Here is a 21737-nt window from a genome sequence, read left to right as displayed (position 1 = left end):
AATGATAAATGACGTACAAGACGCTTGGTAGAAGTAGCAATCTGCATTTTCGGACAGCTGTATGTCGTATGTATATTACAATGTACTTCACTTACCTTCTTCTAACCATATTAGTTAAGTGTAATTGACTAAATTGACACACATGAGGTGCTAATGCTAATATTTAAGCAAGCACGAGTCCATTTTAACAATGTTAACATCAGAAAAATGGTAAATCCATTTTTAATACGACAAATAACATGCAGAACCTAAAACTGAAAAAATTCCCATTAAGCTACAAAGATGCGTTTTGTAGTTCCCGGTTGCATCGCATGCTTCAGTATGACTTCAAGGCTGCAGTTTATCAGGGTAGCAGCCACAGAGACTGAAAAGACGCAGAGAACCTCATCACACGAATGGCGTGTATTACTCCAGACGAGTACTTACTAGAGATGGAATGCTTACTCCTGTCGTTTAAATATTTTAGGTTCATTTTAGGTATTATATATATGTATCGTATAACATTTTAGGTATCCGTTTGCCAACCAGTCGCCTAATGAGTGCTACGGGCAACCTGAACACATGCAAATGAAATGGTTGAAATAATTTTAGGTCATGGCTAATGTACGAGCTGTGGTCACTGGCTAATGACTGGAATTATCACTGTGGGTGTAAACACTGGTCGCAACTCTTCCCCCCCCCAAACAGACCTTGGCAGTGTTCAAACGGACACGTCTACTCACCTGCTCGGTGCTAATAACAGTTACTAACGGAAACCGTCCTATTTGGACTGTGACACCTTTGCTCTTGGTCACTTTTCTGAGATGAATATTTTTTTTATGCTGCAGGGAGACTCTCACGCCTGCCTCCACAAACGCTGACTCCAATGGGAAAGGCCACGGGACGCTCGGTGAATCCTGAAGGTCAGAAAAACAAAGACTGTTCCAGCTGCTAAGCAGCATCGGTATACAAAAAAAATACTGAATATTTAGACGGCTTTTATAAGAAATACATGGACAGTTCTGAGACAGCTTATGTTGACGTTTAATCAGTTTCTATGCAGAATTTTTGGTGAGATTTTCCTCAAATCTAAATTGAATAGATTTACTTGAAATGTGTCCCTTTAAAGTTTTAATGCAGAGATATCACACAGGTGGTTACATGGAAAATTGAAATGCCAAATATAAATTTAATTAGGGTAAATGAACATTTCCCTATTCTGATTTACATTGTTTACAGCATCAAAAAGCACTCCTTTAATCTATACTACTGTGTATGTACATCTGTGTGTGCACATGCATGCATGTATGCATGCATTCATGTATGTGTGTGTGGTTTAAATGGGTTTACCCACAGTCAAAACATATAAAACATATGTTCCCCAATGTACAATTTTACTTAAAATGGAATTACACAAATATTTTCAGTATTATGTTATATATTTTTATGTTTAGTTCAGGTCTGTTTGATCTGAACTCAGTTGGGAGGCATTAGTATTGTATTCTTTTTTGAAATGTATATTTTGTGCAATTTGTTTTAATATTTTACTGGTTTTTATAGCATTAACCTTATAGATAGTATGTTTGCATTTAAAACTAAAGAAGCCACTGTATGATAAGAACACATTCATTTAACACCAAAAAACACTTGCATTAAATTACTTGCAATTAATAGATAAATTGTAATAAATTCTAAAAGTTGTCTGGCAATAAAATAAGGTGATTTGTGGTGACTGTCATTCTTTCACAAACGCTAGGTAGATGACGGCTCTTCTGCTTCTCCAACAGCAAGCGGAAACGCACATTTTCCTGAACCTGCAAGCAAGAAGATTGAAAAGTAGATTTTTTTTTTTTTTTTAGAAGTGAAGTGAAAGGGCAGAAAAGATGAGATGCGTTCACATAATCGCAACTAGCTACGCGCCGACCTGCTCGATTCACAGATGAACGGGTTTTGAGTGTTTGACCTGTTCTCAGGTTCCCCCCAAAGTATTTCCTTCAGGAGAGAACCGTAAAAAAAAAATAATAATAATATTCCGGTATAGCATGGAAGACACCCTCCCCACATGCGATTGGTGCATAAGTTAATCCTTTATTTTATATAAAGATGAACTCGCCTCTCTTGTAACTGTGTGCAATGTCCTTGTCCTTTTTTTTTAAATGTGTAATTAGGCGCCCAATTAACAGGCCCAAGGTACGTGTTTCCACCCCGTTCCTTCCCCCGTGATTCCTGACACTCTGCTTCTTTCAGCGAACCAGAGAGAGAGAGAGAGAGAGAGAGAGAGAGAGACACGCATTCTCACCAGCCCGGCAATTTCTGTCCCTTCTCTGTGGGCTTTGTCTGCCTCTTTTCTCTGGGCTGAAAAGACAGAGAGAGACAGAGAGAAAGAGAGAGAGAGAGAGAGAGAGAGAAAAAGCCGCCATACCCAGTATCCCCCGCTGGGCCAAGTCTTCCTCTATAGAAATCAGACGGTTGTATTTAGGCAGCCTCTCTCCATGATACAGACCTCCCAGTTTGACAAGTTTAACACCCAGTCCTACAGCCTGTTGGGAAGTGAGGGGGGAGAGGGGAGGGGGGGGGGCACACAATGACAGGGGGGGGGTTTTACCACCACACACAGAAACTCAACATGCGACCACATAATTCACCACCAGGCCCGCGTCATTCCAACAAACTGAAGAAAGGGAATCGGCGAATGCGTGCGCGACTGCAATTCACAGCATTACAGTCACAGTCTAAATAAACACACAAAATGAAGCAATTCGCCGGTTGCAAATTACAGTACGGGTACAGTCTGCTGCAATCACATTTTCTGACCGCGCACATTTTGTCACACAGCAGAGGAGTAACAATGGGCACAATTAAGCGGAGGTTGTTGGGGCTAAACAATCCCAGTAACATCCTGGTAGCCTTACAGTAGATGAGCCATTTTCACAGAAAGCGAAAAAGACCCTAATTTGAAGAGACACGCAGTTTGGACACTAATCCAATGGAGTGGGTGGTAGGGCTCCAGAGTTTTTCCAGTTCTGAACATGTTCAGGCTTTTTGCACGTTCCATTTATTTCAAGCTTCAGCTTGATGTGGGCTCAGATATTGCTGGTGGTAAGCACTGGTAATCAGCTGTGTGATGAATGAGGACCTTTCTAACAGTTTAACATTTTGCCGACTGCACTCCGTTTAACAAATGTGCATCCAGATTTAGCCGTATTAACGTACTTTCATCACCATTTTCCCCGCTCAAGACTGAATTGAGAACACAACCGTGCTGAGAACAGCAGCGAGAGGTTAAGATGAAAGGTGCGGAACGGGGTTAAAATGAAAGGCGGTGTGTGACCACGCCTCACCAGGTCAGAGAGAGAGTCATCGCACGCTTCTCCGTTGGTTGTTCCCACTACGGTCACCGCACCTTAAAGTGAGAATACACAGGGAAAATGCTCCAGTTAAAAATATAAAATAGGTCAATTTGTTTCATTGAGTATTTAAATTTAATATAAATGCGCAGTAAAACGTCCAGTGTTAATTCAACTCTAACGGAGTATATGAGTCCAATATGTACTCTGTCAGTGTTGATTTAACACTGAATGTCAAACACAGCTCAATTAACATCGTGAAAACATACAAATTCCACAGTGCATCTTTTTTTTCCCATTGACTGATCTGGCATGAACATTTAACAACTGATGCACGCTGTAAATGCATATTCTCATGAGATTAAGCATCACACATGCCCTATTTTTCTCTGCAATTTTGTTCTGTAGTTTTTCATGAGACCTGAAGACATACATCCAGTCTTATACTCTAAAACAAACTGAACGAGGCAAATACACAACAGTTGCTGTTAAAATCTTGATTTAAAAAACTGCTTTTTAAACAACAGAGAAATCACAAAACGACAAAAAAATTATGACTGAGTAAGAGTAAGCAAAGGCTTAAATAGTGATTTAGTATAGTGATTTAAATAGTGTGGGGGACGTGTGTTTGTGGGATGTACCAAGCAAATGTAAAGATGGCGCACTCTGAGGCCTAGCTTACCATCCAGTTGCCGGGCGACCTCGATCAGGTCTGTGACCGTGACCTCGTTGGTCTGCTTTAAAACGAACCCCCTGATCCCGGGTGGGGTGTGGGCACCCCCAGGTTTGGACACCGCTTCAGACAGCAGACACGTCTGCCCCTGGACGCTGCTGAGCCTCTCCCACTGCTCCTGGTCCTAGAGCAAGTTTCACCAAGTTTTCATTTCTGTCCTTAGTTGAGTTTGGATCATTCTCCGTTATGCTTGGGGAAAGTGTACGTACGCTTTAAATTGCCTGGATAGATGTTTAGCATTGAGTGAAAGGGCGTGGTATTTTCAACCTTTTTGATCCAGGCACCTCTGAACAGGCTCAAAAAGCATTCAGGGGACCCCATCAGAAGTTCTGCTTTTTAAAAAGGTTTTATATTGTAAAATATCTTCTTAAATCTGTATAAAGCCGTTGCATATCGAGTCTGGGGCAGGGACCCCCTACTGTCCGTGTCCCCCCCCGTTTTAAAACCCAGGGTGTATGAGGTGTGTGTACCACCTCTGTCACCCCACAGTTCTGTTCCTGTGCTTCAGTAGCTTGCATTTATAATCTCCTGCTCTTTACTCTTTTTCTTTTGGGAATATAAAATCACTTTCAGTAAAAAATAAAAAATAAAAAAAAAAAACACTCTAAATGTCTGGCTTGGCTTAAAAACGCTTAATGCTGAGCCGGGCAGTTGTCACGTAGTTACACTCCACATCCATCAAAGACGGCGACGAGCGCTCGCGTGCGCTACGCAAACGGAGAGCGTCGGGGCTAAACATTACATTACATTACATTACATTACAGGCATTTAGCAGACACTCTTATCCAGAGCGACTTACACAACTTTTACATAGCATTTTACATTGTATCCATTTACACAGCTGGATATATATTGAAGCAATTCCGGTTGAGTACCTTGCTCAAGGGTACAACGGCAGTGTCCTTACCCGGGAATCGAACCTGCGACCTTTCGGTCGCAAGCCCAGTTCCTTACCCACTGTGCTACACGCCGCCCGTGTAAGAGAGCGCGGCGTTTTTCTGGGCTCACCTCTTTCCGCAACGGGTCAATGAGAGCGATGAGCGCCGGGTATTTGGCCGTCAGGAGCTCGTACAGTTCCACCAGCTCACCGGGAGACCTGGGGGCTCCGGTCACTGCGTCGTATTTCCCTTTTTGCTGTGATCGGAACGCAGGAGATACGGTGTCATTTAACTGTGGAGAGCCCGAATGTGTTCAACAACTCACTATGCTCCAAAAAAGACAAACCCAGGATTAGATCTGTGGTGCCAAAAATATTGAAACCTGGTGCTCCAAATATCTTAGTCCTGCCTAAAATGTAACTACAACATTTTTCAGATAAAATCCTAATTCAAAAATGCAAATTAATTTTTAAATGCTTTTTTGGCTTTGCAGATTTCATTTCAAACAATTACATGCACATTACAAGAGTCACATCTAAGACACAGTAAATTCCTTTTGTGTGTTTAAAAAAAAAAATTTATAATGATCAAATCTCTGAAAGTTTAAAGACAGATCTACTAATTGCAAATGAAACGCATCTTTTCTGTATTGCTGTTTTGTCTGTGTTGTAATAATCTCTCGCAGTCACAATTCTAATACACTAGAATAGTGTATTAGAAACATATTAAACATATTTCAAGGCAGTTTTTCTATAGGGAGGCCTGTTTCCGCCACTGGTTTCTCTGAATTCTGACTTTTTTTTCTTGCAGTTGTGAATTTATTACTCCGTAATCACGAGTGCTCCATGTAAAACAGGCCCATTGCCAGAACAAAGTCAGGACTCCCAAGAAATCAAACTCGCAGCTGCAAGGGAAGAAAAGTTTGAATTCCGAGAAACAAAGTTGCAATTAAGCCAAAAACGTTTTTTTCTGGAAAAAGGGCTTCCGCAGATTTCTCACACAGGAACAAAACAAAAAAAATACCAAAAAAAAAAAAATACTCTATATACTATACAATACTATAAAAATATACATACTATACAATACTATAAAAATACTCGACTACACTTACGTAGTCCATTAGCTCATGCGCGGCGCAGTTTATCGCCAAATACATCACGTCCCCAAGTGCAAAACCCAGGTTGCTGGCGGCCTCCGTGATCAGGTCCAAAGGCTGTTCAGGACGGTCGTATCCAACCGCTAGAGCACCAGAGTCGGACACTGCGTTCAACACAGGCTGAAAGAGAGAAGACAGAAAGCCATGCTTTTCAATGACTGATTTTCACAAATAATTCTGGGAATGTTTCTTTTACTTGTATTTTATTTCTCACATTATGATCAGTACATAATGGTAGCTGTCCATCATCTCCGGTGGTCGCTCGGAAACTAAGCCAGATGATAGTAGCAATGATTTTTTTTTTTTCATTTAAATCTCAAAGTTGGATCATAAATGCAAGTTCACATTCCAAAGTGATGAAATTTTTTTTAATCAAATTAGTTTGGGTGGAAACATCTTTATATAGGGGTTACAGCTATTGAAGCATACTGCTCATGGCGCTTGGTTAACATGAAGGCCATTGTACTGGAGGTGGCGGAGGTCATCCTCAACTTTATCCTTTTTATCGGAAGACTGCTTTCTAAGCAAATGGCATTCGGCTTCACATTCACATTTGTCAAAAACATACTTTCCTCCAGGGTTACAGATCACCGCATAATGGCGCATAATACAATATCGGAAGAGTGAAAAAAATTCAAAATTCAAAAGCCGGCATTTTCCGTTAAATCTCGCATTCACCGTACAGAATAGCTGAAAATCCATCCCAAAATGATGTGCGGAACACATGCCGCTAGCTCTTAGAAATTTCATTTCGCCAAACCCCTCTATTATGGCATTAACTTACATTACACATAAAGTATTCGCTAATGATGATGTCATTGACTCTTTGTCTAATGCTGACATTCACTGCTGGCAGAAGTAAGCCGGCACTGATTCACCCTGTCACAATATGGAATGGGAAAAAAAGATCATAATTCTTTTGTGTTCTTTAAAGGGGAGCAATTTACTATCTGCTCCCTGCCATTTATTTGCAGGTCTTTCACAGCGGTTAACAGTAGATCAGCCCACCACTGAACTATACTACCCTTAAAATTCAATTCTGACGTCTTCATTTCTACGGGGGAAAGAAATGTATGGGGAAAATCCGCGTTCAGAAAGTAGTCCCCCTCAGAAATTCCAAAGTCCTCCAACAGTATTTTTGTTCCAATCCTTGTGGATTTTTTTGCTAATTCTTCAACCAGGAGGAAGAAGAAAGAAACAGACTTTTCCGGGTCGAGGGGGCACATGGCAGGGCTGTTACATTCAGAACCCCCTGGACTTTCCACCTCTGATTTTTATATACAGGACCAAGTTGTGTTGATGTGTTTTTTTATTTAAATGCCAATCGGATTCAGGAGCGTTAAGGGCTATCCTGTTGGCACTGGCAGACTCAGGATTCAGTTTTTTCTTGCACAAAATGTGGTGACACGTCTTAGGTAGATTTTTGTTTTTCTTAACTATGGGACTCATGTGATGTATCAAATCGAGACAGGATACTCAGCTTTAGACCTAAAAAAAAAATGTGATTTAGTGTTTATTACCCCTTTAAAGCTTCTCTAATACATCCAGCGTAACTCACAGCAGTGCTTATTCAGCAACATGTATGAACATAGGTTACGACAAAGAATAATGCTACCGTTAAAGGTCGCATCTGCTAAGTTAACTGTGTAAAAACACCGTGTGTTTTTTAACAGTGGCCTAGAGGCAGCATATGAGAATGATAAGTGTGTGTCAGGGAAAATCTTCACAATACATCTTACCCCTGTTTTTGATGCCGCATTCACCATCCGTGTTATTTCCCTTTGAAGCTCAAGGACCATCGCAAGGAACTGTGTGGCAGATGGAGCGGCAGATTATATAAACGTACCCAAGAGCTCTTTAGAGATTTATACTATAAGGCACCGCAGCAAGGACTGATACTGCGGAGGATATGTTCTTTAATGTTTAGAAACAGCAAATAAGTGTAGGCATTCTCAAGGATTACTTTTATTTTTAAAGAAGTATTGAAAATGTGAAATAGTATCATAAAAAAAAAGATGAGCATGAATGAAAGATTAAACTCTATGCCGAAAAAAGAGAAAAGAAATCCATTTGCAACACTGAACTGAAGCGCACAGGAGGTAATAAAAGTGGCCGTACTTGTTTGACCGTTTGTCCAGCTTTAGGGATGACAATGACCTCTTCCATGAGATTAAGCTTTCCAGGCGACAGTTTGCCACAGCTCAGAAGTGTCACCATGGGCAGCGGCATGTGAATCTCACCTGAGAACTTGTGAAAGAAAGCAACCATCAGCTTCAAAAGGATGTCATTTTGTCTTTGAGAAGGGCCATAAAGTACAAGTGGCAAAGGAGAACTGAGCAAAGCAGAGCAGCCGCACCTCACCATCCTGAATACAAACACAGGTATGTTCAATTTAATCAACTGATGATTTCACAGAGGATGATCACCCATAGAGTAGGTCTTTAAAGGACAACATACAACACTGTACATCAAGTGAGAAACAGTGATTTAATTTAATATGCACTTATATTTAACTATGGAATTTAGCAGCTGTCAATTCAACGTAGAATCAGTTCACTTGAAGCTAGTGAACAAAATAGATACGCATCGCAGTTCCAACGATGAATGAGTTCGGTAGTTCTGTAGCTGCACTCATAAGCTTCAAAGGCAAGGTCAAAGTCAGCCATCACTTAATAGTATTGAGTAGTCATCTTCGCCCCATCTTCATGTTAAAGTGCACCTTTCCTGTCGAGCGGGGGTGTCTTTCAAGGAGACGATGTCCGTGTCCACAGAGCAGAAGCAGTCACACACACGTGGGGTCTGAGAGGCGTGAAACTGACTGCAGCCATATGTAACGGCTTGCTCAGTCACCACTTCCTCATGGAATAATAGTCCTGTATTCCTCCTGCAGAATTCCAGACTAGCACTAGGCCACAGTACAAACAGGCTGTGCTGACCTTCCTGTGGAAGCCCTTCACCCTTTGTGCGAAAGTTTCTATTTTTTAAATTGACTGGATGTAATGCATCAACAAAAAAACGATGAACATTAAGCAAACTTTGCATCAACAAGTATGTTTTTTTAGTTACATATCTGTTGATGCACTTGGATAGTGAAAAACATGACACCCCCCTCCCCTTCCCCTTTTTTTCAGGGTATGCCTATGGTACATCAGTTAAGACCTGTTGCACTATGATAGTTTCATGCCGTGTGCTGCATTCATATGCTGAGAGGGAACTGACCTGTTGGTGCTTGAGAGCTGTGATATGCTGGTACAGGGGGACGCCCCCCAGCTCCGCCCCAGCCTTGGCCACAGCCAGGGACACTGTCCCGATGGCCGTGCTTCCTGCTAACACAGGCACCGGGGGCTCTGGCGGTGGAACAGGTTTATCTGTGCTGTTGGCCTTCTTCCCTGGGAAGAGGAACAACAGTGGGCTCTTTTTTAAATCACATCCATACTCCCGTGGTGCACACCTTTCAAGAAGATACTGCATGTTGCAGACATGGAGGACGGAGTGTAGCACAGTGGGTAAGGAACTGGGCTTGTAACCGAAAGGTCGCCGGTTCGATTCCCGGGTAAGGACACTGTCGTTGTTACCCTTGAGCAAGGTACTTAACCTGCATTGCTTCAGTCTATATATCCAGCTGTATAAATGGATACAATGTAAAAAGTTGTGTAAGTCGCTCTGGATAATAGCGTCTGCTAAATGCCTGTAATGTAATGTAATGATGATGTAGTGCCTCTTGCTCTTCGCCACCGTTATGATCATCTTGCTGAAATCTGGGAGTGAACAGAGCCATTTAAAAACGTAACGATATCAGCAGCATGATGCTGGCACAGGCCTGTTAACTCTGTTTAACAGGGTGCCGATCCCCAGCCATTCCAGCTGCCGGGTTTCCCTTCTCTCTCCCGAAGCCTTGGCCTTCAGAACCACGGACAGCGGCCGCGCCTACAGGAGCACACGGCTGAGGACGACTGCCCGTGTTGCATGCGTCTGATGTACACTGAAGCCGGCCGTGCCCTTCGAAGTCACGGCAATGGACGCAGATGCTGGGTAAGGCGCTGCTTGTGAAATACCCCATTGTTATACTCCCCATACGTTCCATCTTTATCTTCTGTATATTTCTTATAGGTGTACGATGGTGTGTTCTTCAGTTCTGGGCATTTACACCCATTTCTGATCAGGACAAAGGACCACAATGGCATTTTTGCCCAGTGCAGTGTACAGCCTGTTTGTGTGTCACAGAAGGCTATTTGGACATTATAAAGGAAATAACAGCAATGAACGTTACAAAATATTACATCGATGCTGAGCGCAGACACCTTAGTGTTAAAGGCTAGTCTACTCGTTTTGAACTGGGAAAAATAGTCCAAAAACACTTCTCAATTGGAATCTGTTAATCAATGTGAGTGACAACACAATTTGGGCTGAGCAGGGTTCATGGATTTTCATATTTTATCAAGTGCATTGAGTGTAATTAAAGAAAAGATCATTCAACACTGCACAATGTGATTGAATTTTTCAACGTCGGAGAAAGGTATTACGCATTTAAGATGACTAAATCCTGAGGGAGTCTTGGTTTGGCCCTTTTCAAAATTATTAGGAATTTTTTAATACCTTTCAACCTTTCAATCTTCAGAGTCACAGTGCTTCTAATGTGGAACTCAAGGACAGACTTCAAAGTTTTTTTTAGGACGTTATTAGTACACGAAAAGTCTTATTACAGATTTTACTTTAAAAACCTTGAAGCAACATTTTTTGACTTCAAACCTGCAGTGCTCTAAAACTGTAATCAGTTAATCAGGGAGACTGTTCTTCAGATAACCGAATGTGAACAGATCTTTCTGCGGCTGGTACAAGTGACTTGATCTCGTATATGTAATTTCAACATATTACCCAACAAAGGTAAATGTTTAACATGCTCATGGTAATTGGCAATAAACTTCTGTTGGAACTTGCCTTTTTGAGTTTTCCTAGCTAAAGTCAGACAGAAGTTTGTCGAAACATTTGTTTAACAGGTGTTCCAGACGGTACGGTTTTGGCTCACAATTAAGGATTAGGTTAAAGAAACGGTTGGTCTAAGTAGACTAATTTTATGGATGCCACTAGTGCATCGTTAATAATGTTTGGCTCGAAAGAATTAAAGTTGCAGATGCTGCCGTATAGTATGAACAAATTGGCTTTTGATGGAACAACAGGAACAACAGGGGAAGCATAACACAACACAATGATGAGAACGGGCCATTCAGCCCAACAATGCTTGCCATTTTCCTGACCAAGTTGTATCTAGTGCTCTGATTACCTACAGGCTAGATAGTATCTAACACCGTATCAAGCATGGTCTCCAAAACCTCTAGAGTTTCTGCCTCTACTACATGACCTGGCAAGGCTATTCCACACATTGACTACTCTCTGCATGAAAAAATGCTTCCTAATGTCTGCAAAATTTACCTTTTTCCTCATTTCCATTTAGGTCCCCTTGTTATATTGCCATGCTTCCAGTCCACTGGTATTTCTCCAGTTTCTAAAGACAGTCTAAAAATGTCTGCCAGTGGTTTAAAGATGATCTCACCTAACCATTTGAGTACTCTTGGGTATGTGCTATCAGGGCCTGCTGACTTATTTGTCTTTAGTTTATGCAATTTATCCAGTATTTCTTTATCCTCTATATCAACATCTGCAAGACATTCTGAGTACTGCATATGCCTTCCAGTCAATTAGTAACCTCCTCTCTAGTAAAACTCTCAACAAAATAACTAGATAAGGCATTGGCAATATCCTTATTCTTATAAACAAATCCTCCTTTTTTATTCCTGTGCCCCTTATGTACTCATTGACTTTCCTTTTCCTACAATAGCATTGAAAAAAAAATGTTTAGGAGTTTTGCATCTTGGCTATGTGGAGCAAGAACTGCCTTTACCAAGCTCATCTGTGAGCGACTGCTGTGTCATGATTATATGAGGGAGCTGCCTGATCTTATTTGAACTATTTAAATAAGCATATGTATTTAGAGTCCACAGGCTCCATGACTTTGTCCTCAATAATGGCTATGATACATTGCCAGGCTTAGCTTAGTTAGATTTCTTCCTATGAATCAGAAAGGTAATAAATAGCTGTAACGTGGATGCAAGTGAATATACAACGATTTGAACTGTGCATATATGGGGCGTAAATAGCCACAAAATGAGGGTTTCATAAAATTCAGCAGTTTCAATCACTTTCATTGCCCTTGAATTTTCCACAGTCAAAATCAAGCACTTTTCAGGGTTTTTGAGAATCCGCACAGAACAGGCCAAGGGTCCATTTCACAGTTCCACCACGCGCTTTTGGAGAATCTACAGCGAGATGCGTATTTTACCTTTTTCCCCTCCCTTTTTATCTTTTGTAGCGGTAACGGTGGGAGAGGCTGGCTCGGGCGCAGGCTCATCGGACTGCTGGTCTTCCTTCTCCCTGCTCCGTCGCTCCTGGTCCTCAAGGAAGCGCGCCATGTAGAAATCACTGCAACACAAAAACATCCAGCCTTTACCTCCAAAACATACACCACATTACAGGCATTTAGCAGGCACTCTTATCCAAAGGGACTTACGCAACTTAAAAAAAAAATTTTTTTTACATAGCATTTACATTGTATCTAATTATACAGCTGGATATACTGCAGGCTCATCGGCTGTGGTACCTTTCCTCCAGCTTGGTCCAAAGCGGCAGTGAAACACTGCTGACCTTAGTTTACAAGACAACACTACATTACAGGCATTTAGCAGGCACTCTTATCCAAAGGGACTTATGCAACTTAAAAAAAAAAAAAATTTTACATAGCATTTACATTGTATCTAATTATACAGCTGGATATATACTGAAGCGATGCGGGTTAAGTACCTTGCTCAAGGGTACAACGGCAGTGACCCTGTGACCTTTAGGTTACAAGACCTACACCTCAACCCGTTACGCTACACTGCCGCCCTAAAGCATATGGGGCTGTCACAAACAACGTGCACAAATTATATTCATAAAGAGAGCCAGCTGCTGCGAGGGATTACTCCACCCCGTTATTTTTCATCTTTGGATCACCGAAGAACAGACCTTCAAAACCCATATTCTATTTCCAGACTCCCATGCAGATCTTAGCGCCTAATCACAAAAAAAAAAAGGGATAAAAATGTATTATGAAATTTGACACTGCTACTGTAAGACAGGATGCCCGGAGGACGAAGACCTAGTTCCTAAAAAAAAAAAAAAAAATGCTCATCTCTTGGGCCCTGAGGGACAGCCCCACATAACAGCCTTACATAAGACCCCTAAGGAGTTTTCAATAATTCAATGTAGACATAACTCTTCAACTCTAATTGGCTCAAATACATCACATGGAGAGCGGGGGGGGGGGGGGTCAATCAAAACACAACACGGTGAGTACTCACATAAGAAATGTGTCCGTGGCTAAAGTTAACTGAGTGGGATCTGCTGCAGCCGGTTTTCCATTACTTGTTCCAAACACTGTGTTGGAAAATAAGTTTGCCACAAGTATCTCCTTTCAGATAGGGTTATCAGAAGAACATGAGAAGTGAGAAAGGCTCAACGAGGAGCCCTGATGCTAGGGTAATAGGCGCTGTAATGACAGAAAATGGGCTTCGAGAGCACGGACCTGAGTGGCAAAGCCAGTACTTGTGTGTTTCTGTTTAGATTTCGTCCTTTGGGTCTCAAGTCAGGTACGGACATAAGCACTCTGACCCATTTCTCCAGCCTCATTCTCTCTCTCTCTCTCGCCCTCCTTCACGGTGCAATAGTGCGTTATATTCCACAAGGTGCGCATTACCTGCACAACCTGCCGATTATGCGTCGCCCCCATGGAAACTCCCAGCCCCGCTTGGCACTGCCACAGAATTCGCCCTGAACTCCGACTCACAGCAATGCCAACCTTTATTAGGGCAGTAACCGCTTGTTGTTAGTCTTCAGTCTTTTGAAAAAAATCTGTATTTTATTGGAAGTTCATTATCCAAATTTATAATTTATATAAATACTATATTTGTTCACTGCATTTGAAAATAATGTTAAATTACAGAAAATGTAGTGTTACAGTTATTTAAACGTACTCTAGTGTGCAGAGTAACTCTCTCTCTATTTGAATGCACGGAAACTTGCTGTTTACCAGGGAAAGAGTGCTCCAAGCACAGAGCCCAGTCTAAGCATTTCCAGTAAGAGCCCAGACACAATGCAAATGGCCTTTTGAACCGTAGCAGTGGAATAATGTTAAGAAAGGCTGTGTGGGAGAGCCTTTATCACACATAAATATCAGCTAGAGGGCCTCCTCCCCCCCCCCACCCCCTAAAATAGACACAATATGCTTTCCAAGAAAACGATCAGCTCTGGCTTACCTGCATAAGGAACAGACAAGAGGCTGGCCGTGCTTATAATGGAAGCAGTGCACATCCTGAGGTTTCTACATGACTTAATGTGATTTTTTATTTATTTTTTAAAAAGTAAGGGGGGGGGGGGTGATGTATCATGCTTCTGCCCAAAATGAGCTGATGGGCCCTGGCATTCAGCAGCAGCATCACAGAGCTCTTTCTCTCTCTCTCTCTCTCTCTCTCTCTCCCTCCCTCCCTTTCTCTGGACCTCTCTCTCTCTCTCTCTCTCCCTTTCTCTGGACCTCTTGCTCTCTCTCTCTCTCTCCCTCTCTCTCTCCCTCCCTTTCTCTGGACCTCTCTCTCTCTCTCTCTCTCTCTCCCTTTCTCTGGACCTCTCTCTCTCTCTCTCTCTCTCTCTCCCCCTTTCTCTGGACCTCTCGCTCTCTCTCTTTCTCTCTCTCTCTCTCTCTCTCTCTCTCTCTCTCTCTCCCTCTCTCTCCTCCGCTCGCCCCGCTACACACTCAGCAGCACCGTGAAAATTCAGCCTGGCTGCGTTTGAGCACACGTGGTCATGTGACCCCCCCAGTCTCCCTGAGCATGTAGGTCAGCAACCCAAATGCGGTAAAAATGGCAACAATGTATAGGCTCCAGATGTGACTGTACGTGTGTGTGTACTCATGCAATAGCTGGGAGGTTAAAAAAGAAGGCAGATAATGTTGGCCAATGGGTGGGCACATGGAATACAGATAGGGACTAAGGAGAAATGAATGAAAAAAACAAATTAGTGATTAAAAAAAATGTTTCAGCAGAATATCTCAAAACTGCATAATATAGTCTTATGTCCAAAAAGGAAAATAAATGCCAAAAAAAATGTGTGATGTAATTTATTCATTTCGTAAAGATGAGATTTTTTTTTTTTTTCAACAACAAGGTTTTTCAATTGAGCAAATTACATAATACTAAAATATTCTAATGTCAAAACAGCGAGAAAAACGAAAAAACAACAACAAGCTCAAGGTATATGAAACCCGTATATTCGGCTGCAGTGAAATGCAAATACGTTTGACCCGTTCTTGAACCTGCTCTTAACGAGATGATGCGTCGGCACGGTTACTGTCAGCCACTGGAATGCTATTAATGCTGGCTTCAGAGCTGCCAGATTCACATTAGCGCACGAGCCACTGGGAGGAGACGCAGGCAGGATTAAAGTTTGATGACTTTCATCTCACCGATCTCACCAATGAGATCTCCTCTCACCCACAGACTCTAATCAGATAATCCCGCAGCAAGCCAATGGGAGTTGACGTAGATGATTCAGCAGAGTGTGTAAACATGCTGCATGTTTGTGTGTGTGTGTGTGTGTGTGTTTGTGCATGTGTGCCATTGTTGTTTTAGGCTTGCTCCTCTGGGGGTTTAGGCCAGGGTTGTCTGTGAAGCGTATTGTGACAATTGGTGTGAAATACGCTATATAAATAAAATTTGATTGATTGATTGATTGATTGATTGATTGATTGATTGAGCATCTCTGTGGGAATCCACCAATTATGCTCTCACTGAGGTACATGAGATATATGAGTACTTGGCATAAATTATGTTGACCTGAAGGCATTTTTAAAAAATGGTTTCCTACTGATATTCTTGCAACTAACAGGCTGTATAGGTTGCATAGGTTGTACACAAAAACAACTATAGTGTGCCTATACAACGTGTACACACTGTATATGTGTGTAATAGTGTACCTCAGCACTTTGTCCACTCCCCCTTGGTCACAGGGCTCAAAGCCCTTTAGGATTGGGCAGAGTGATTCATTGATCCAAAGGACCGCAGTCTTCACAGCCTCCTTCCTCCTGTCACTCTCATTCGCAGAGCCTGGGTCATGTGACGCATCCCCTCGGGCTTCGCCGTGGCTGGATATCGCTGCGGATCCGGCACTCTAAACCAAGGCCAACCAAATCAAAGAGAAAAAGGTAAAGCAAAAAACACACACACAAACAGATCAATAAATCAATTAGACTTTAATATTGCAATGTGAACAGTTAGAACCAATGAGCAAAATACCAAGCCGAGGTACAAGGTACGGCCATCCCGTTTTATGCACATGCACCAAACTTCTTCCACTTGTCTACCTCCTCATTTCAGACAGTATCATAGAACCTATAACATCCGCCATATTGGATTTTCTGCCATTTTGCTTTTTTTATATTTTTTATTTTTTTAAAACAATCTTTTTCGTACTTTTCCTACAACGGTTGCCAGAGAGAGAGAGAGAGAGAGAGAGAGATATAAAGCCTCGCTCCCAGCCTGCTTCTCCAGCGCGGCGAATGAGCCCAGGCCCTCCGAGCTCCTTCCCCCCTGACCGTGATGCTGACAGTGCCAGGCAGCGATGACACGGTCACCCCTCACTGACCCAAAGCCCCCGGCGCGGTTCGGGGGGGCGGAGAGGCTGAGTTAATATCCACTCTCGCCCCCCCCCCCCCCACTCCCCCAGCGTCACCGCCAGCCTCGCTGTTCCCCGTCGCCGCGGATTAGCGTCAGGCGTCCCGCCGCGCCCGCCCCAGAACGGGGCGTGGGAGTAATGCGAGAGCATCGCTCTAAACGCTCCGGCAGCACGCCCCGCCCGCCCATGCGCCCGCTCGCTGTCCCAGGCTCCTCACCCGCCCGTCCGCTGTCCCAGGCTCCTCACCCGCCCGCCCGCTTTCCCAGGCTCCACGGCGTCGGATCTGAGCGCCGGCCTCTGCTGGCCGAAGCCACACGGGCGCGTTCTCTGCGTTACCGAAACCCGTTACCGAACTCTGCGTTATCGAAACACGTTACCGAAACACGTTAACGAACTCTGCGTTATCGAAACCCATTACCGAAACCCGTTACCGAACTCTGCGTTATCGAAACCCATTACAGAAACACGTTAACGAACTCTGCGTTATCGAAACCCATTACCGAAACACGTTAACGAACTCTGCGTTATCAAAACCCATTACCGAAACCCGTTACCGAACTCTGCGTTATCGAAACCCATTACCGAAACCCGTTACTGAACTCTGCGTTACCGAAACCCGTTACCGAACTCTGCGTTATCGAAACCCATTACCGAAACACGTTAACGAACTCTGCGTTATCGAAACCCATTACTGAAACACGTTAACGAACTCTGCGTTATCAAAACCCATTACCGAAACCCGTTACCGAACTCTGCGTTATCGAAACCCATTACCGAAACACGTTACCAAACTCTGCGTTATCAAAACCCATTACCGAAACACGTTACCGAACTCTGCGTTATCGAAACCCATTACCGAAACACGTTACCGAACTCTGCGTTATCGAAACCCATTACCGAAACACATTAACAAACTCTGCGTTATCAAAACACGTTACCGAACTCTGCGTCACCGAAACACGTACATTTATCGCTAGTCGCTCTGATTTAGTCGCGTGTCCTTCTCTTTAGCTTGGCAGTGCCCTCCATACGTGATGTCACTTCCGATTTTTCCTGAGTGTAGCATGAACAGAAAACGGCAAGGCCTCGGGGTCAGTGGGGTGTCCAATCTCCAACCGCCGTCCTTTGTATTACATACTTTTCTCACAGACCTGAGCATTATCAAAAGTAATACTAATCCTGTGCATTTCCTACAGAATATGGAGGTGGACACAAATGTAATTTAGTTAGTAAAATGGCGAGCATTGTTGGGCTGAACGGCCTGTTCTCGTCATTATATTATATTTATGTCATGTTATGTTATGTTGCGTCAGCCATTCTTCACCCAGCTGTTGCGTAGATGGATAGAGCAATACTCCACAGCCAGGGCAATTGTACATAAGCAGCATCCATTGTCATTACTGCAACGTCCTCCATTATCTCAGGAGAGTGCAGACAAGCACGCATGCTCCCGGAAAATGCGTTCTGCCAGCTGAAGCTTCTTCTCACTCCACAGCCTGCCAGCTGGCCTACACCACAGGCCTTTGCAATGCAGTACACTCACATTGCATTACAGGCATTTAGCATTTAGCAGACGCTCTTATCCAGAGTGACTTTACACAAATTTTTACATCGCATTTACATTGCATCCATTTATACAGCCGGATGTATACTGAAGCAATGCGGGTTAAGTACCTTGCTCAAGGGTACAAATGGCAGCATCCTAGCGGGGACTCAAACCTGCAAGACCAGCTCCTTACCCATTATACTACACTGCCGCCACACTTCATGTGCAGGTTTCTTCGGGTAGCATTCCAGTGCCCAGGCCACCAGAGGAGTGAGTCACTCTTATGCAATGAAATGGGGGCGAAATAACCCTGGTAACCCGAAAACCTACCTGTCTGACCAGCACTACGGCCAGCTAAGCATCACTTATAAGCCTCCTAGCCAGCAGAAGCATTGGCGGGGATTTGACGGTGGGCCACGAGCCAGTCGTAGCACCAGTGACCTGTGTCATGGCTCCACAGGAGGCTCCAGCAGCTCATTGTTTTTTAGGTAATTGGTAAAATGCTACCGACTGGACCGCACTTGCCCATTTGCAATTTGTATTCTGTGCTCACATTCGCTGTACGAGTACCACTGGCAAACAAATAAACAGATAGATGACACGTAACCCCAGGTATGTTTTGTAAACAACATTTGCCAAATCAAGTTAATTGAATATTATATTTCATGTCAGCCTTGAAGCCAATTACATACTGGAAAATTTTGAATAGCAAAATTTTCTAAATAATCCCAGGCCAATTTATGCTGAACCTTTCCAAGTTTCCAAATCTTATGAAGTGTACATGAAGTTGAATATTGAGCTTGGCAATGTTCACTGCAAGAGTAGTTTTGAAATCACCTCTTAGGTACTTACAATGGTTCTTATGCCAGTTCTGTTTACCAAGACAATATATTATAAATGCTTGCGATGTCACTCTGTAGTTGTTGCAGTGTGTCATATGCACGTGGTTAAAACTGCTTTAATGCATCAAGTAATCCTCTAGCACACTAGAAATAATGCGTTTGCAATATAAACATGCATGCAATTTAAATGATCTTATGGTAAATAAAATATTAGTTTTTATCTTCAGAACAAATGGCAAAATAAAACATGCTGAAAATCATTGCATACATAACCAACTGGACTATTACAACACAGCCACTGGATTGTTACCTTTTCCTCATTTTTTATTGTGCAGAATACTTCTGCCTGAACTGTCAGTTGACCTTTTCCATCGTATACTTCTTTACCCAACAACCTGCTTATTACAGGGGGTCTTGACAATCTTGAGAAGTAGTTTGCCTGAAAAAGAAAAGACAAGCATAGCGCTGTAGGGTAAAGTAGCACATCCTCCTCTCGCCATTTTGTCATATTTATCCAACAGCATGTTGAGTTAGAGATGGGTGTTATTTTAATTTTAATTAAAAATATTCTTGCTAGCTATGACTAAAACGACGACTGATGTAGGCTACATAAATATGATTTATGAAAGTAGTTAGGTGAATGTGCTGGTCTATTTTAAAGTAAATAATGCCTAAGTTATAAAAGTTACCAGTCCCTTAAATGCCGTTACAACATTACAAGTCACTGGGGGAATAGTTTAAGAAAATATAGGCTACAGCAACAATTCAGTATTTTAAATGTTAGTAACCGACATTACAATTATATGTAGCAAGCACATTATCTAATCTGCAATCAAATTCGGATTTATAAATTAATAAATTAAAGGAGCCACAATTTACTTACCAAATAACCATACACGTCATCTGGCTTCTCGAAAAACATTTCATTCAATACAGCTTCCATCTTCTGGGGAACTCCATTAGCCCTGTAATATTCAACAGCTCTGTTTTTTAAGTCGTAGAATTCTCGGTCTTGCTTATAAATTCTATTGTCGCGACTAAAGTAGCCCTTATAAGACATGATTCGTTTGTTTCTAGCAAGATTGTTAAAGTACACAAAACCAATTGGAAGTATTCTTTCCTGTACTTTTCGACCCCACTTGTTCCTGCTTGTGGTGGTTGCTTGGCAACGCTCCCAAATAATGAAACATCGCGAGAGCAGGCTACTGTTAAAATGTGCCTTTCGTGTACTGTGCCAGTTTGAGAAACAACCTATTTTTCTACAGTCTATGGAAACAACACAAGGGGCTAATTTGTCTACCCACGGTTTATGAGTAACTCTTTGTGCGTGTTTCTGCAGTTAGAATGAAAGTGGGATTGGACGACTGGTAAGTTCGGTAGTAGCAACCACTCGAAGACGGCTGATTGGTAGGAAAGGAACTGGTCGGACGACTCGAATTTGTATGGCCTTCGGGGAAAACGTCCCTTAAATCTGGTCTGGAATCAAATTTTGTAGATATTTTGCGAGCCTAAAATGTTTGCGATGCCGGATGTTGTCTTAGACGCGAGGTTTCTATCCTGCAGCGCACAGCGGATTTTAACACTCATTGACACTAATCTGATACCTTGAGGCACAAGACTGCAAAACCCACGTGATAGAAGTGAGCTTGTTACTACTGCTTTTCAGTCCAATACTGTGTAACTCTAGTTCACCCCTCTTAACACATGCACGCTTAAAGACTATAATATATGTAGACAAGCAATATTTTACATTCATAAAATTGCACCTATTTTGTGAAGTAGCCTATTATTGGCCTTTTATTTTCAGATTTATATGCCGATACGTTTTAAAACCGAATCATATCACATCCTATAGGCCTCCGTAATTAATGTTATTAGGATTGCTTGTTAGATCAGCCTGCTTAACTACGCTGAACTGAATTATAAGGCTCTGTATCTACTTTGAAAAATATTTTGTAAAAACTTTAGTGAACCACTTAATCTCGTTAATCACTAAGGTACACAGAAAAACGTTCAGTGTTAAATAAAATCTATCAGAGTACATGTAGTCCCTACTGTACATCTATCCTGTAGGAGTTGAATTAACACTGGACATCTTACTGTGTATTTAAAATTTTAGCGTGACTTAAAATGAATGGTCATATGAAACCAAAGTTGCATCGCTGCTCTGCTTTGTGCAACAATGCCGAAAGGCTACATGTTTATAAATCTGACCAGCGACATAAAAAAAAGTTAGGTAACCACTCTTCTGTAGCCCTGGTCAATGTTGCACAGTAAAATGGTCAGTGTTAAATCAACCCTTAATCAATATGGTCCCAATTGGACTTATAAGCTCAGTGTTAGAGTTGAATTACCACTGGACATACTGTGTATTTGGCTTGTTATTTTCCGGCAACAGATAAAATTAATAACTGTTCCATCGACTATACGCGTGGTCTTCTGAAATACCAATATTGTGTCATTGTGATGAAATTGCTCCGGTTGTCGGACGAATCGCT

The 21737-nt window shown here is 42.3% G+C and overlaps 2 protein-coding genes across 4 annotated transcripts in view; one reads left to right on the top strand and one right to left on the bottom strand.

Annotated features, from left to right (window-relative positions):
- shtn1 (shootin 1) overlaps window positions 1-2108 on the top strand; it is a 40715-nt gene extending 38607 nt beyond the window's left edge. For 2 of the 3 annotated variants that reach the window (XM_064317728.1, XM_064317726.1), the window contains exon 17: window positions 828-1711. In XM_064317728.1, coding sequence (XP_064173798.1) covers window positions 828-900 — 73 coding nt within the window. In that variant the 3' untranslated portion in view covers window positions 901-1711. Of the gene's footprint in view, window positions 1-827; window positions 1712-1735 lie in introns of those variants that run through there. The other variant, XM_064317727.1, reaches the window with a different exon arrangement.
- eno4 (enolase 4) lies at window positions 1006-20406 on the bottom strand. The gene is made up of 13 exons (XM_064317725.1): window positions 20123-20406; window positions 19550-19678; window positions 16154-16347; window positions 12431-12570; window positions 9313-9482; window positions 8212-8340; window positions 7833-7901; window positions 6049-6213; window positions 5068-5193; window positions 4009-4183; window positions 3321-3382; window positions 2402-2519; window positions 1006-1793 (listed from the first exon to the last, which is right to left on the bottom strand). Exons 1-13 carry the CDS (start codon window positions 20297-20299, stop codon window positions 1732-1734), a joined length of 1716 nt encoding a protein of 571 aa, XP_064173795.1. The 5' UTR covers window positions 20300-20406; the 3' UTR covers window positions 1006-1731.
- Window positions 20407-21737: the final 1331 nt, after the last annotated feature.

The sequence above is a fragment of the Anguilla rostrata genome, chromosome 18 (genome assembly GCF_018555375.3).
Source record: "Anguilla rostrata isolate EN2019 chromosome 18, ASM1855537v3, whole genome shotgun sequence".
NCBI lineage: Eukaryota > Metazoa > Chordata > Actinopteri > Anguilliformes > Anguillidae > Anguilla > Anguilla rostrata.
Note: the sequence above shows the minus strand (reverse complement) of the source record. Positions and strands in the feature narration are given on the sequence as shown.

Bases quoted from the DNA above. Each gene is read 5' to 3' on its own strand.
- eno4 (XM_064317725.1), bottom strand. From the start codon at position 20,299: ATGTCTTATAAGGGCTACTTTAGTCGCGACAATAGAATTTATAAGCAA. The intron at 8,341-9,312 runs GTCAGTTCCCTC...TTCTTTCACAAG, and splicing joins CAGCTCTCAAGCACCAACAG to TTCTCAGGTGAGATTCACAT. The intron at 4,184-5,067 runs GTGAGCCCAGAA...AACTTGCTCTAG, and splicing joins TTGACCCGTTGCGGAAAGAG to GACCAGGAGCAGTGGGAGAG.